Source organism: Bombina bombina, chromosome 1, assembly GCF_027579735.1.
Source record: "Bombina bombina isolate aBomBom1 chromosome 1, aBomBom1.pri, whole genome shotgun sequence".
NCBI lineage: Eukaryota > Metazoa > Chordata > Amphibia > Anura > Bombinatoridae > Bombina > Bombina bombina.
In genome coordinates this window covers 60,199,585-60,216,237 of record NC_069499.1, presented here as the reverse complement: position 1 = coordinate 60,216,237, position 16,653 = coordinate 60,199,585, and the positions used below count along the sequence as shown (strand labels likewise).

Sequence of the window (16,653 nt, the reverse complement as noted above, 5' to 3'; positions counted from 1 at the left end):
AGGGGGTTCCGTTTGAACCCTTGCATTCCGTTGATATTAAATTATTATCTTGGAAAGTTTTGTTTTTAGTTGCAATTTCTTCTGCCAGAAGAGTTTCAGAATTATCTGCTCTGCAGTGTTCTCCTCCTTATCTGGTGTTCCATGCAGATAAGGTGGTTTTACGTACTAAACCTGGTTTTCTTCCAAAAGTTGTTTCTAACAAAAACATTAACCAGGAGATTATCGTACCTTCTCTGTGTCCGAAACCAGTTTCAAAGAAGGAACGTTTGTTGCACAATTTGGATGTTGTTCGCGCTCTAAAATTCTATTTAGATGCTACCAAGGTTTTTAGACAAACATCTTCCTTGTTTGTTGTTTATTCCGGTAAAAGGAGAGGTCACAAAGCAACTTCTACCTCTCTCTCTTTTTGGATTAAAAACATCATCAGATTGGCTTACGAGACTGCCGGACGGCAGCCTCCCGAAAGAATCACAGCTCATTCCACTAGGGCTGTGGCTTCCACATGGGCCTTCAAGAACGAGGCTTCTGTTGATCAGATATGTAGGGCAGCGACTTGGTCTTCACTGCACACTTTTACCAAATTTTACAAGTTTGATACTTTTGCTTCTTCTGAGGCTATTTTTGGGAGAAAGGTTTTGCAAGCCGTGGTGCCTTCCATTTAGGTGACCTGATTTGCTCCCTCCCTTCATCCGTGTCCTAAAGCTTTGGTATTGGTTCCCACAAGTAAGGATGACGCCGTGGACCGGACACACCTATGTTGGAGAAAACAGAATTTATGTTTACCTGATAAATTGCTTTCTCCAACGGTGTGTCCGGTCCACGGCCCGCCCTGGTTTTTTAATCAGGTCTGTTAATTTATTTTCTTTAACTACAGTCACCACGGTACCATATGGTTTCTCCTATGCAAATATTCCTCCTTAACGTCGGTCGAATGACTGGGGTAGGCGGAGCCTAGGAGGGATCATGTGACCAGCTTTGCTGGGCTCTTTGCCATTTCCTGTTGGGGAAGAGAATATCCCACAAGTAAGGATGACGCCGTGGACCGGACACACCGTTGGAGAAAGCAATTTATCAGGTAAACATAAATTCTGTTTTTAATATTTTAAAAGCATTTTACTATTTTTAAAAGCTATTAAATACAATTGTATTTAATTATAGCGCCGATGTTAAAACCTCATGGACCACAAAACCTTGTGAGACTGAAACTTTGCTATTTTTGTGTGTGAATCTAATATGACATTTTAAAAATACAAATTCAATTGAACCAGGACTTACATTTTACAGCTGTTTGGTTACTGCTACACAGCATCAAATCTTCCATATCCCTAAATGGCCTTATGGCAATACTTCTTAGTGTTTAGTTTATAGAGTTATAGAATATCTAGAACACCTAGTAGAGTTTTGAAGAGTTTGTTCTAGCACGTAGGTTGTTTTGTGTATGTAATTTAATTTCAGGGTTTTTTTTTTACTTTTTATTGGTGGAAAATAGCTGTTGCTGAACCAGAAATGAATAACTAACATCACTTTTTTTTAATCTTATAAAATGTACAATTTTGTGTTTTTTCTCCTCCATTTATAAAAAAAGGGAATATCCCTGAGTTAAACTTGTGTGTTCCAAGTCAGTTTCTCGTGATTCTCATTGGTTTATCCCTTGCATGTTCACTGTCCAGCATGAAGCGCGCCAGTTCTTTGAATGTTCTTAACACGAGTGGCAAGGCTACTGAAGATCACATACAAGTAAGAAGCCCATGTTATTACCTATCCCTTAGAATTAGAGTATTTAGGGCTTAGAGGTACCAAAGGAACAGTAGTAAAGTAAATGTGTGCCTAATAAGATGCTGTGCAAGATCAAACAGTCCCTAACATGAGTTTTTCTCAATATAGTTCCTAGTTGTTGTTTTTTTTTTTTTACTGCATTGCTGTAAACCACCAATTGTCTCTGCTTGCTTCTGTTATGTTCTGGAATCATCCAGCATTATACTAACAAAATCACAAGACTAATCCACATTAATGCCATCTTGTGTCTGTCCTTTATTGTCTTTTGTTGCTGATCTGATTTATGCTTTTTAGTAGCATTTATAATGGTTATTGTCATAACCTTATCTGTAAAAATAGGTTTCGTCATAAAGAAATGCTCACAGAAACCAGCTATGGGTTTCCTCTTGTAGTGATCATCTCCTAATGTGAAGTCTATTTCTTCCATACAGGTGGTTTGAGTCCATGATCTATTTCTCCTCCTGGGAATTATTCTTCTTTACCACTAGAAGGAGTCAAAGATTCCCTAACCCCAAGAGCTCTATAAAACCCCTCCCACCTAACAGGTACCTTAGTCTTGTCTTGGCCTTTGCTGGAGGTGGTCAAAGAATGAAGATGTTTTTTAATTCCATTTCCCACCCTTTGTGTCTCATTCCTCGTGGACTCCACAGCATGGGTATTATTTCCCAGGAGTAATGGATTGTGATCTCTCACCACTTTTATGAAAGGAAACATAATTTATGCTTACCTGAAAAATTCATTTATTTCATGGTGATGAGAGTTCACGAGACCCCACCCTGTGGGTTTTTTGGTGGCGTTCTTTTTCTTACGCACATTATTTTTTCCCTGCTCATTTTAATTTTTTTTTACTTATTTCTTTTCCTACCTCATTTTGCTTGGCTGTACATTAGACTGAGGTACCTTTGAGGTGGGAGGGGTTTTATACAGCTCTTGGGGTTTGGGAATCTTTGCCTCCTCCTAGTGATAGAGAATAATAATTCCCAGAAGTAATGGATTGTGGACTCTCACCACTATGAAAGAAATTCATTTATCAGGTTAGCATAAATTATATTTTAAAGTGCATTTTTTTTAAAGGAAAGTGTCCTTCCATAAAAGGACAGTCAACAGCTCTAAATATATGCTTATACTAATGGCGTGTTAGATTACTTGTCTGTTTAACAATATTATAAGCTCAACTTTTTTATTTTTATGTTAACTAAATATAAACACACACACATAGCTATATATATATAGCTACTAGCCCAGAAGGAAAAACATATAGTCCACTCAATGTTAAAGATGGGAAAAAGTCATATTTCACAGAGACATACATTTTGTTTTGTGTGTCTTCATATTTCCTGTTTTGAGCATTATCTCTAGATATTTTTATGTCTCAGGAGTAATTTCTGTATTGCTAGAGAATAGCTGATTCATTTTTTGGTTTAGTTTTTAATCTTCCAATTACTCCCGTGTGTGAGGTGAACTGTCGGTGCCGTTGTTTATATTGTGTTGAGACCCCCTTTATTAAAAAAAAGTACTCTGTCCCACTTTAACTATTAGGTGTCAACCTTCTTTACACTATATACATGATGTCATATTATTATTATTTAAAATAGAGACTTGTCTGTCCAGTTTGTCATGAGATATTGTGTCGTACACCTAATGGTCCTAGTGAATGCATAAAGTCTGGGATCCAGTGTCCCACTGACTAAATAAGTAGGCCTTCCTCTTTAAGTAGCACCCATACCAATGCCCTGGTGGGTGCTTAGTACAGTAAAGATTTCAGAGAATGTTAAAAGTAAAGTGTTTGCATATGGTATCAGTAGTTTTAAAACGAGCACAAATTACAAGAATATGAGAATTCAATAAGCCTGTTAGTACTGGTGGATATATATGCTAGTGTCTTCTTAGAAGGTGTCTATCCCATTCTTTAGATACATTTTGCCTTCATGCTTGTGTTATATGGGTCAACTTCTATTTGTAATAATGTTAGTTCAATGGGCAGTTTCTTTATTCTACATCATGTAGGGTGAAGAAATTGGACATTGGTCTTCTTTTAACCTCATCTACTATGTTCCTATGCTGGTTTGAATTATGTTTCAACCAATTTTGGATTATGTAGTGTAGGTTTTATCTCTGCAGACACCTTGTAATTACAACAATTTTCTGTAGTCTTCCAATAGATTAACATATCAGAATCTGAACATTATTAGAACAGATTAGCACCTTATTTCCTGTAGCTGTTTTTCAATGGCTCTTTGCATATGTTTGTTCAGTTTGAAGGTTTTACAGTTTTTTCACCAACATGCAATCTATTATTTAGTAGGTTGTATGTGTTTCTTTTTAAAGACACGATGAGTCCATGGATTTTATCCTTGTGGGATTACGCCTCCTGGTCAGCAGGAGGAGGCAAAGAGCACCACAGCAGAGCTGTATATATAGCTCCTCCCTTCCCTCCCACTCCAGTCATTCTCTTTGCCTACGTTAGTGATAGGAAGAGGTAAAGTGAGGTGTTAGATTAGATTCTTCAATCAAGAGTTTATTATTTTTAAAGTAGTGCCAGAGAGTGCTACTTTGTTCTAGGGTGTAGCCGTAGTCCATATCAGGCTCTACAGGAGAGCATTTGGTGGCTTTAGAGCAATGGGAACTGGTGGGACATAATTCTCACTGTGCCTCCCATATATTGATGCTGCCCTGCCTTTGGAAAACCTGAGAGATTCTAACTCAGGACTTTCTTTTCATTTTCAGGTCCATGGGAGGGATAGGACCTCTTACACCTGGAGTCTGCCTTGCTGCCAGGCAGAAGATGAGGTAAGCGCTGACTTTATTTCTGGGGTACAAGAAGTCTCAGAAAAAGTTGGGGCACTTTATTTTTTTACACAGACCTCATCACATTGGGGCTCCTTTCTAGGGGTAACATAGATGCAATTCTCCTAATTGTTCTAGGGGACGCTTGGCAGTTTTGGACGCTGGCACTGGATGGTTATAAATCACTGCACTAACCATAGCTAAGCTTATAAGCTGTGTAAACAGCAATGCTTTGGTGTTAAGGGAATCTGCTGAAAAGCAGACTTGAAGTAAAAAGGTGCGTCATTGTAAAAAAAAAATCCACATCCCAGGGGTAGACAACTGGGAGGCGGATTTTCTGAACAGGCAAACCTTTCATCCAGGGAGTGGGAACTCTATCCGGAAGTATTTTCCAACCTGATTCTCAAATGGGGTCGGCAGGAGTTGGATTTCTTGACATCTCGTCAGACTGCCAAGCTTCCGAGATACGGTCCAGGTCCGGGTCCCTCAGGCCGAGCTGATAGATGCCTTGGCCGTTCCTTGGTCCTTCAGACTAGCATATCTATTTCCCCCGTTTTGCACTTCTTCCCCAGGTTATTACTCGAATCAATCAGGAGAAGGCATCAGTGATCCTCATCGCTCCTGCGTGGTCTCGCAGGATTTGGTATGCCGATCTGGTGGCCATGTTATTCCTGCCACATTGGAAGATTCCATTGAGGAAGGACCTTCTCATTCAGGGACCTTTCCTTCACCTGAATCTAGTTTCTCTACAACTGGCTGCTTGGAGATTTAACGCTTAATTTTATCCAAACAGGGTTTCCCTGACTCGTTCATAGATACCTTAATTCAGGCGCGTGAGCCTGTAACTAGGTAGCTTTACCATAAGATATGGCACAAATATCTTTTTTGGTGTGATTCCAAGGGCTACTCATGGATTAGAGTTGGGATTCTTAGGATTTTGTCCTTTCTCCAAGAAGGATTGGAGAAGGGGTTATCGGCGAGTTCCCTAAAGGGTCAGATCTCTGCCTTGTCTATTTTGTTGCACAAGCGTCTGGCAGATGTACCAGATATTCAATCTTTTTGTCAGGCTTTGATTAGAATCAGGCCTGTGTTTAAACCAATTGCTCATCCATGGAGTTTGAATTTAGTTCTTAAAGTTCTTCAAGGGGTTCTGTTTGAACCTATGCATTCCATAGATATTGTTATTATCTTGGAAAGTTTTGTTTCTTGTTGCCATTTCTTCTGCTCGAAGAGTGTCTGAGCTTTCGGCATTACAATATAATTCTCCTTACCTTATTTTTCATTCGGTTAAGGTGGTTTTACGTACTAAACTTGGTTTTCTTCCTAAAGTTGTTTCAGACAAGAACATTAATCAGGAGCTTGTTGTTCCTTCCTTGTGTCCTATTCCTCCTTTTCAGAAGGAACGCCTACTACACAATTTGGACGTAGTCCGTGCTTTAAAGTTTTATTTACAAGCGACTTAGGACTTTTGTCAATCGTCTCTTCATTTGTCATTTTTTGGGGAAACGTGAGGGTCAGTAAGCTACAGCTACCTCTCTTTCTTTTTGGCTGAAGAGTATCATCCGTTTTGTATTTGAGACTGCTGGACAGCAGCCTCCTGAAAATATTACGGATTGTTCCCCTAGGGCTGTTGCTTCCTCATGGGCATTCAAAGATGATGCTTCTGTTGAACAGATTTGCAAGGCTGCAACTTGGTCCTCTCTTCACACTTTTTCTAAATTTTACAAATTTGATACCTTTGCCTCGGCTGAGGCTGTTTTTGGGAGTAAGGTTCTTCAAGCAGTGGTGCCTTCTGTTTAGGTTCCCTGTCTTGTCCCTCCCTTATCATCCGTGGACTCATTTTGTCTTTAAAAAGAAAATTTATGCTTACCTGATAAATTTGTTTCTTTTTAGACACGATGAGTCCACGGCCCTTCCTGTTCTATGTGACAGGTTATTTTTTTTATTTTTTTTTTAAACTTCAGACACCTCTTCACCTTGGCTTTTCCTTTCTCTTCCTAACTTCGGTCGAATGACTGGAGTGGGAGGGAAGGGAGGAGTTATATATACAGCTCTGCTGTGGTGCTCTTTGCCTCCTCCTGCTGACCATGAGGCGTAATCCCACAAGTAAGGATAAAATCCGTGGACTCATTGTGTCTAAAAGGAAACAAATTTATCGGGTAAGCATAAATTTTTTTTTTTCTCTCTCAGTCCCAAGACGAGTCTCTTTTAGAGCAGCTGCCCTTCCTTTTGAAGAAACGCTTATATAAAGCGCTTACTTTATATCAGCAATTGAAATAGATGATTTTGCCTGTGGTATCCCCACCTTTACTGGAAGTTTATATACTTAAGTATAGGCTATAAAAAATCTGTGTAATCATAGCCAACGGGAGAAATTATAATTCCAGTAGGTGAGAAGTATTAACAACATTTTAATTTCCAAACGTTCTCTCTAAGTATTGGGATTTGGTATACAAACAGAGATAAGCAATTCATTTTGATTGGTTGTGGTGTCAAAGAACAAAACAAGCTATTTCATAAACAAAGTTAAACCTAAAGAAGCAATTTTAATTTCTAAGAGGTGAAGAAATCTAGGAATAAATCCTATGGTATCAAGGAAAAAACAGCACAATAACTATTGTGCCAGAAGTATGGATCTCCCTTTTATGGGTATAATTTTTTAGAGATTCAGAGGACTGATTATGCTGATCAGGGCTATTTTCACTGTTTATGTGATAGGATGTGCATATTTGGTTTATATCTTGTTAGATGGGTGTGAAGTGAAATATTTTCATTACATTCCCGTCAGCTCTGTTTATTTTGGAGTTTCTTCCAAAGAGGCTGTTAATATGGGATTAGCCATTAGATCTCATGTCTATATATTAGGTTCCAAAAGTAATTTGTCCTTTTTTTTTCATTCCTGCTGTGCTTGTGTGTGTATATAGAATATATAATTATATAGTGTATATAGGTTAGAGGTATCACTACTATAGGGCACATAAGCAAATTAATCTATACACACTATGTTCTATACATATGCAAGACCTGTAATGTTTCTAATCTCAAATACCTAGAAACGTTCACTGCACGTTGCGGTATAAACACGAATAAATTCACCTTTTGAAGAATATGTTGTCTTGCTAAAACCTTCTATGAGGTCATATCTAACAAATAACTGTCTACATTTCACTGACTGAAATAAAAATGCAAATCATAGTAAGCTAGAGTTTGTAAAACTTGGATTAAATGTTAAAATAAATGCAAATCATGATCAACAGTTGCAACTGTATATAAAATGCATAAAAATGTAGTAGTTCTTTAGAAATCAGTCTGTGAGGATCTAATATAGATTTTTACTATGTAAACATATTGTGTAATCATAAACAGTAGTTTGTCAGCCTGCTGTTTTGTTACCTGTACTAAACCTTGAAAATTGAGCTTTCAATGCATAAGTATAGAAACAAAGACAGTATCTCCCTGCGCCCTTTTTTTTTTTATATATATAATAGGCAATATTAGGCTAAAACCTACTCTGAAATCCATCATGTGCTGCATCACGTGAGGAAATGAAACTGGTATCTCAGCGTGTAATCTGTAAGAACCCGCTCCTGTGTATGTTAAAGGGTCATTACTTGCTTGTGATTTGTACAATATATACTAACTGGTATCTCAGTGTGTTAGTAATTTGTAGGAACCCGCTCCTGTGTATGTTAAAGGGTCATTACTTGTGATTTGTACAATATATACTAACTGGTATGTCAGCGTGTTAGTAATCTGTAGGAACCTGCTCCTGTGTATGTTATAGGGTCATTACTTGCTTGTGAATTGTGCAATATATACTAACCGGTATCTCAGCGTGTTAGTAATCTGTAGGAACCTGCTCCTGTTTGTTATAGGGTCATTACTTGCTTGTGATTTGTACAATATATACTAACTGGTATCTTAGCGTGTAAGTTATCTGGTAGGCACCCGCTCCTGTGTATGTTATAGGGTCATTACTTGCTTGTGATTTGTACAATATATACTAACTGGTATCTCAGCGTGTTAGTAATCTGTAGGAACCTGCTCCTGTGTATGTTATAGGGTCATTACTTACTTGTGATTTGTACAATATATACTAACTGTTATCTCAGCGTGTTAGTAATCTGTAGGAGGGGTGTGGTTTTAAGGAGTGAGTGGCGCAACTTAATGCTTATACCCTTATGTTAAAAATGGACAGAGATAATTTCAGAATGAGATTTTTGGAGAAATAACCAAGTGATGTAACAAATAAAACTTTTAAATAGCTATTTCTCCAACATAGGTGTGTCCGGTCCACGGCGTCATCCTTACTTGTGGGATATTCTCTTCCCCAACAGGAAATGGCAAAGAGCCCAGCAAAGCTGGTCACATGATCCCTCCTAGGCTCCGCCTACCCCAGTCATTCTCTTTGCCGTTGTACAGGCAACATCTCCACGGAGATGGCTTAGAGTTTTTTAGTGTTTAACTGTAGTTTTTATTATTCAATCAAGAGTTTGTTATTTTAAAATAGTGCTGGTATGTACTATTTACTCAGAAACAGAAAAGAGATGAAGATTTCTGTTTGTATGAGGAAAATGATTTTAGCAACCGTTACTAAAATCCATGGCTGTTCCACACAGGACTGTTGAGAGGAATTAACTTCAGTTGGGGGAACAGTGTGCAGTCTCTTACTGCTTGAGGTATGACACATTCTAACAAGACGATGTAATGCTGGAAGCTGTCATTTTCCCTATGGGATCCGGTAAGCCATGTTTATTAAGATAGTAAATAAGGGCTTCACAAGGGCTTATTAAGACTGTAGACTTTTTCTGGGCTAAATCGATTCATTATTAACACATATTTAGCCTTGAGGAATCATTTAATCTGGGTATTTTGATAAGATTATATCGGCAGGCACTTTTTTAGACACCTTATTCTTTAGGGGCTTTCTCAAATCATAGGCAGAGCCTCATTTTCGCGCCGGTGTTGCGCACTTGTTTTTGAGAGACATGACATGCAGTCGCATGTGTGAGGAGCTCTGATACATAGAAAAGACTTTCTGAAGGCGTCATTTGGTATCGTATTCCCCTTTGGGCTTGGTTGGGTCTCAGCAAAGCAGATACCAGGGACTGTAAAGGGGTTAAAGTTAAAAACGGCTCCGGTTCCGTTATTTTAAGGGTTAAAGCTTCCAAATTTGGTGTGCAATACTTTTAAAGCTTTAAGACACTGTGGTGAAATTTTGGTGAATTTTGAACAATTCCTTCATATTTTTTCGCAATTGCAGTAATAAAGTGTGTTCAGTTTAAAATTTAAAGGGACAGTAACGGTTTTATTTTAAAACGTTTTTTTGTACTTTGTTATCAAGTTTATGCCTGTTTAACATGTCTGAACTACCAGATAGACTGTGTTCTGAATGTGGGGAAGCCAGAGTTCCTTCTCATTTAAATAAATGTGATTTATGTGACAATGACAATGATGCCCAAGATGATTCCTCAAGTGAGGGGAGTAAGCATGGTACTGCATCATTCCCTCCTTCGTCTACACGAGTCTTGCCCACTCAGGAGGCCCCTAGTACATCTAGCGCGCCAATACTCCTTACTATGCAACAATTAACGGCTGTAATGGATAATTCTGTCAAAAACATTTTAGCCAAAATGCACACTTATCAGCGTAAGCGCGACTGCTCTGTTTTAGATACTGAAGAGCATGACGACGCTGATAATAATGGTTCTGAAATGCCCCTAAACCAGTCTGATGGGGCCAGGGAGGTTTTGTCTGAGGGAGAAATTACAGATTCAGGGAACATTTCTCAACAAGCTGAACCTGATGTGATTACGTTTAAATTTAAGTTGGAACATCTCCGCGCTCTGCTTAAGGAGGTATTATCCACTCTGGATGATTGTGACAATTTGGTCATCCCAGAGAAGCTATGTAAAATGGACAAGTTCCTAGAGGTCCCGGGGCTCCCAGAAGCTTTTCCTATACCCAAGCGGGTGGCGGACATTGTAAATAAAGAATGGGAAAGGCCCGGTATTCCTTTCGTCCCTCCCCCCATATTTAAAAAATTGTTTCCTATGGTCGACCCCAGAAAGGACTTATGGCAGACAGTCCCCAAGGTCGAGGGAGCGGTTTCCACTTTAAACAAACGCACCACTATACCCATAGAAGATAGTTGTGCTTTCAAAGATCCTATGGATAAAAAATTAGAAGGTTTACTTAAAAAGATGTTTGTTCAGCAGGGTTACCTTCTACAACCAATTTCATGCATTGTCCCTGTCGCTACAGCCGCATGTTTCTGGTTCGATGAGCTGGTAAAGGCGGTCGATAGTGATTCTCCTCCTTATGAGGAGATTATGGACAGAATCAATGCTCTCAAATTGGCTAATTCTTTCACCCTAGACGCCACTTTGCAATTGGCTAGGTTAGCGGCTAAGAATTCTGGGTTTGCTATTGTGGCGCGCAGAGCGCTTTGGTTGAAATCTTGGTCAGCTGATGCGTCTTCCAAGAACAAGCTACTTAACATTCCTTTCAAGGGGAAAACGCTGTTTGGCCCTGACTTGAAAGAGATTATCTCTGATATCACTGGGGGTAAGGGCCATGCCCTTCCTCAGGATCGGCCTTTCAAGGCCAAAAATAAACCTAATTTTCGTCCCTTTCGTAGAAACGGACCAGCCCAAAGTGCTACGTCCTCTAAGCAAGAGGGTAATACTTCTCAAGCCAAGCAAGCTTGGAGACCAATGCAAGGCTGGAACAAGGGAAAGCAGGCCAAGAAACCTGCCACTGCTACCAAGACAGCATGAAATGTTGGCCCCCGATCCGGGACCGGATCTGGTGGGGGGCAGACTCTCTCTCTTCGCTCAGGCTTGGGCAAGAGATGTTCTGGATCCTTGGACACTAGAAATAGTCTCCCAAGGTTATCTTCTGGAATTCAAGGGGCTTCCCCCAAGGGGGAGGTTCCACAGGTCTCAGTTGTCTTCAGACCACATAAAAAGACAGGCATTCTTACATTGTGTAGAAGACCTGTTAACAATGGGAGTGATTCATCCTGTTCCATTAGGAGAACAAGGGATGGGGTTCTACTCCAATCTGTTCATAGTTCCCAAAAAAGAGGGAACGTTCAGACCAATCTTAGATCTCAAGATCTTAAACAAGTTTCTCAAGGTTCCATCGTTCAAGATGGAAACCATTTGAACAATTCTTCCTTCCATCCAGGAAGGTCAATTCATGACCACGGTGGATTTAAAGGATGCGTATCTACATATTCCTATCCACAAGGAACATCATCGGTTCCTAAGGTTCGCATTCCTGGACAAGCATTACCAGTTCGTGGCGCTTCCTTTCGGATTAGCCACTGCTCCAAGGATTTTCACAAAGGTACTAGGGTCCCTTCTAGCTGTGCTAAGACCAAGGGGCATTGCTGTAGTACCTTACTTGGACGACATTCTGATTCAAGCGTCGTCCCTTCCTCAAGCAAAGGCTCACACGGACATCGTCCTGGCCTTTCTCAGATCTCACGGATGGAAAGTGAACGTGGAAAAGAGTTCTCTATCTCCGTCGACAAGGGTTCCCTTCTTGGGAACAATAATAGACTCCTTAGAAATGAGGATTTTTCTGACAGAGGCCAGAAAAACAAGACTTCTAGACTCTTGTCGGATACTTCATTCCGTTCCTCTTCCTTCCATAGCGCAGTGCATGGAAGTGATAGGTTTGATGGTAGCGGCAATGGACATAGTTCCTTTTGCGCGCATTCATCTAAGACCATTACAACTGTGCATGCTCAGTCAGTGGAATGGGGACTATACAGACTTGTCTCCGAGGATACAAGTAAATCAGAGGACCAGAGACTCACTCCGTTGGTGGCTGTCCCTGGGATGACCTTCCGCAGACCAGAGTGGGTCATTGTCACGACCGACGCCAGTCTGATGGGCTGGGGCGCGGTCTGGGGATCCCTGAAAGCTCAGGGTCTTTGGTCTCGGGAAGAATCTCTTCTACCGATAAATATTCTGGAACTGAGAGCGATATTCAATGCTCTCAAGGCTTGGCCTCAGCTAGCGAGGGCCAAGTTCATACGGTTTCAATCAGACAACATGACAACTGTTGCGTACATCAACCATCAGGGGGGAACAAGGAGTTCCCTGGCGATGGAAGAAGTGACCAAAATCATTCAATGGGCGGAGTCTCACTCCTGCCACCTGTCTGCAATCCACATCCCAGGAGTGGAAAATTGGGAAGCGGATTTTCTGAGTCGTCAGACATTGCATCCGGGGGAGTGGGAACTCCATCCGGAAATCTTTGTCCAAATCACTCAACTGTGGGGCATTCCAGACATGGATCTGATGGCCTCTCGTCAGAACTTCAAAGTTCCTTGCTACGGGTCCAGATCCAGGGATCCCAAGGCGGCTCTAGTGGATGCACTAGTAGCACCTTGGACCTTCAAACTAGCTTATGTATTCCCGCCGTTTCCTCTCATCCCCAGGCTGGTAGCCAGGATCAATCAGGAGAGGGCGTCGGTGATCTTGATAGCTCCTGCGTGGCCACGCAGGACTTGGTATGCAGATCTGGTGAATATGTCATCGGCTCCACCATGGAAGCTACCTTTGAGACGAGACCTTCTTGTTCAAGGTCCGTTCGAACATCCGAATCTGGTCTCACTCCAGCTGACTGCTTGGAGATTGAACGCTTGATCTTATCGAAGCGAGGGTTCTCAGATTCTGTTATCGATACTCTTGTTCAGGCCAGAAAGCCTGTAACTAGAAAGATTTACCACAAAATTTGGAAAAAATATATCTGTTGGTGTGAATCTAAAGGATTCCCTTGGGACAAGGTTAAGATTCCTAAGATTCTATCCTTCCTTCAAGAAGGATTGGAAAAAGGATTATCTGCAAGTTCCCTGAAGGGACAGATTTCTGCCTTGTCTGTGTTACTTCACAAAAAGCTGGCAGCTGTGCCAGATGTTCAAGCCTTTGTTCAGGCTCTGGTTAGAATCAAGCCTGTTTACAAACCTTTGACTCCTCCTTGGAGTCTCAGCTTAGTTCTTTCAGTTCTTCAGGGGGTTCCGTTTGAACCCTTACATTCCGTTGATATTAAGTTATTATCTTGGAAAGTTTTGTTTTTGGTTGCAATTTCTTCTGCTAGAAGAGTTTCAGAATTATCTGCTCTGCAGTGTTCTCCTCCTTATCTGGTGTTCCATGCAGATAAGGTGGTTTTACGTACTAAACCTGGTTTTCTTCCAAAAGTTGTTTCTAACAAAAACATTAACCAGGAGATTATCGTACCTTCTCTGTGCCCGAAACCAGTTTCAAAGAAGGAACGTTTGTTGCACAATTTGGATGTTGTTCGCGCTCTAAAATTCTATTTAGACGCTACAAAGGATTTTAGACAAACATCTTCCTTGTTTGTTGTTTATTCCGGTAAAAGGAGAGGTCAAAAAGCAACTTCTACCTCTCTCTCTTTTTGGATTAAAAGCATCATCAGATTGGCTTACGAGACTGCCGGACGGCAGCCTCCCGAAAGAATCACAGCTCATTCCACTAGGGCTGTGGCTTCCACATGGGCCTTCAAGAACGAGGCTTCTGTTGATCAGATATGTAGGGCAGCGACTTGGTCTTCACTGCACACTTTTACCAAATTTTACAAGTTTGATACTTTTGCTTCTTCTGAGGCTATTTTTGGGAGAAAGGTTTTGCAAGCCGTGGTGCCTTCCATCTAGGTGACCTGATTTGCTCCCTCCTATCATCCGTGTCCTAAAGCTTTGGTATTGGTTCCCACAAGTAAGGATGACGCCGTGGACCGGACACACCTATGTTGGAGAAAACAGAATTTATGTTTACCTGATAAATTACTTTCTCCAACGGTGTGTCCGGTCCACGGCCCGCCCTGGTTTTTTAATCAGGTCTGATAATTTATTTTCTTTAACTACAGTCACCACGGTATCATATGGTTTCTCCTATGCAAATATTCCTCCTTAACGTCGGTCGAATGACTGGGGTAGGCGGAGCCTAGGAGGGATCATGTGACCAGCTTTGCTGGGCTCTTTGCCATTTCCTGTTGGGGAAGAGAATATCCCACAAGTAAGGATGACGCCGTGGACCGGACACACCGTTGGAGAAAGTAATTTATCAGGTAAACATAAATTCTGTTTTTATTGACTTCTGACAATACATATACATTAAAAAATAGGCATAAAAAACATATATATGTCGTTACTCTAAGATGTGGGTTATATGGAAGGCCCTATGTATGCAGTGTATGCAATTTGTTAGGTTTTTTTTGGTCCTTATGTAGTTTCCTAGGTTATATTGCTATTGTCTATTTTTCCTTGGTTGATATATTTGGCTGGTATATTTGCTCCGTTGGTTTTAGTGTTTAGTAGCTAATTAGGTTGTTTGTACCTAGTACATAGAATACCTAGTTCAATTCCCTAAAGTAGTAAATAAACACAAATTACTTATATAAAGATGGAAAAAACGTATTTTTTGTCTAGCGGGGTTCGTGTAGTGAGTGGGCTGTAAAAACTCTTTGTATGTTATATTAGGGGAGTAGATCAAAAGATCAAAAACTAAAACGATAAAACGAAAACTAAAACGATAAAATGGTAGGGATATATGAAATAAAACAATGAAAATAAATATTCAGATAAAAATAGATAGGTAATTCTCAAAATGCATTTAAAATAGTGAATATACTGTTAATATAGTGAATATACTGTTAATATTAAATAGGAATATATTTAAAGGAAAAACATTTTTCTTATAGTTGTCGGCCGACACTTGACAGAAAATTGTTATGTTTACAAATTTTGGATTGAAAAAAACCACCGGTGGATTTTACTAATTGAAAAGTTCAGGATAATTTGTTGGCAGTAAGCGTCAAACTTTGTTGCAACTTGTTAGGTGGAAAAATACTCCTTGTATTGTAATATTATGTTTATGGTAGCAAAATGTTGCAGAGTCTATTAGTATGTCCTTCTTTCGATATAGATGTGAGGTCTGTGTATTTTGTTAGATGTTAGATGTTTGCCAGAGCTCTACGGTCTGAAGAGATGTTGCAGTAAGGGGCGGTTTTTTACTCACTGTACTCTTCGCCGATCGTGGAGCCTGGATGTTGCCGCCCTTGGTGGTCCTCTTTTTCTAGTCTTTGATCCTCTGTTGAAGGTGGTAAGGAATGGTTTGTCCACCTCTGAAGTTCCGGTCCTCAGTTTGTGGAGCAATTTTCGGAGGGGGCAAAAAGATGCCAATGTCTCTTCAGACCGTAGAGCTCTGGCAAACATCTAACATCTAACAAAATACACAGACCTCACATCTATATCGAAAGAAGGACATACTAATAGACTCTGCAACATTTTGCTACCATAAACATAATAATACAATACAAGGAGTATTTTTCCACCTAACAAGTTGCAACAAAGTTTGACGCTTACTGCCAACAAATTATCCTGAACTTTTCAATTAGTAAAATCCACCGGTGGTTTTTTTCAATCCAAAATTTGTAAACATAACAATTTTCTGTCAAGTGTCGGCCGACAACTATAAGAAAAATGTTTTTCCTTTAAATATATTCCTATTTAATATTAACAGTATATTCACTATATTAACAGTATATTCACTATTTTAAATGCATTTTGAGAATTACCTATCTATTTTTATCTGAATATTTATTTTCATTATTTTCATTGTTTTATTTCATATATCCCTACCATTTTATCGTTTTAGTTTTCGTTTGATCGTTTTAGTTTTTGATCTTTTGATCTACTCCCCTAATATAACATACAAAGAGTTTTTACAGCCCACTCACTACACGAACCCCGCTAGACAAAAAATACGTTTTTTCCATCTTTATATAAGTAATTTGTGTTTATTTACTACTTTAGGGAATTGAACTAGGTATTCTATGTACTAGGTACAAACAACCTAATTAGCTACTAAACACTAAAACCAACGGAGCAAATATACCAGCCAAATATATCAACCAAGGAAAAATAGACAATAGCAATATAACCTAGGAAACTACATAATGACCAAAATAACCTAACAAATTGCATACATTGCATACACTGCATACATAGGGCCTTCCATATAACCCACATCTTAGAGTAACGACATATATATGTTT

The 16,653-nt window shown here is 39.8% G+C and overlaps 1 protein-coding gene across 4 annotated transcripts in view; it reads left to right on the top strand.

Moving 5' to 3' along the window:
• KLC1 (kinesin light chain 1) overlaps positions 1-16,653 on the top strand; it is a 169,708-nt gene that overhangs the window by 133,320 nt on the left and 19,735 nt on the right. For 3 of the 4 annotated variants that reach the window (XM_053697402.1, XM_053697401.1, XM_053697400.1), the window contains exon 15: positions 1,671-1,737. The exons of the other annotated variant lie outside the window; for it this stretch is intronic. In XM_053697402.1, coding sequence (XP_053553377.1) covers positions 1,671-1,737 — 67 coding nt within the window. The remainder of the gene's footprint in view (positions 1-1,670; positions 1,738-16,653) is intronic. 4 annotated transcript variants of the gene reach the window in all.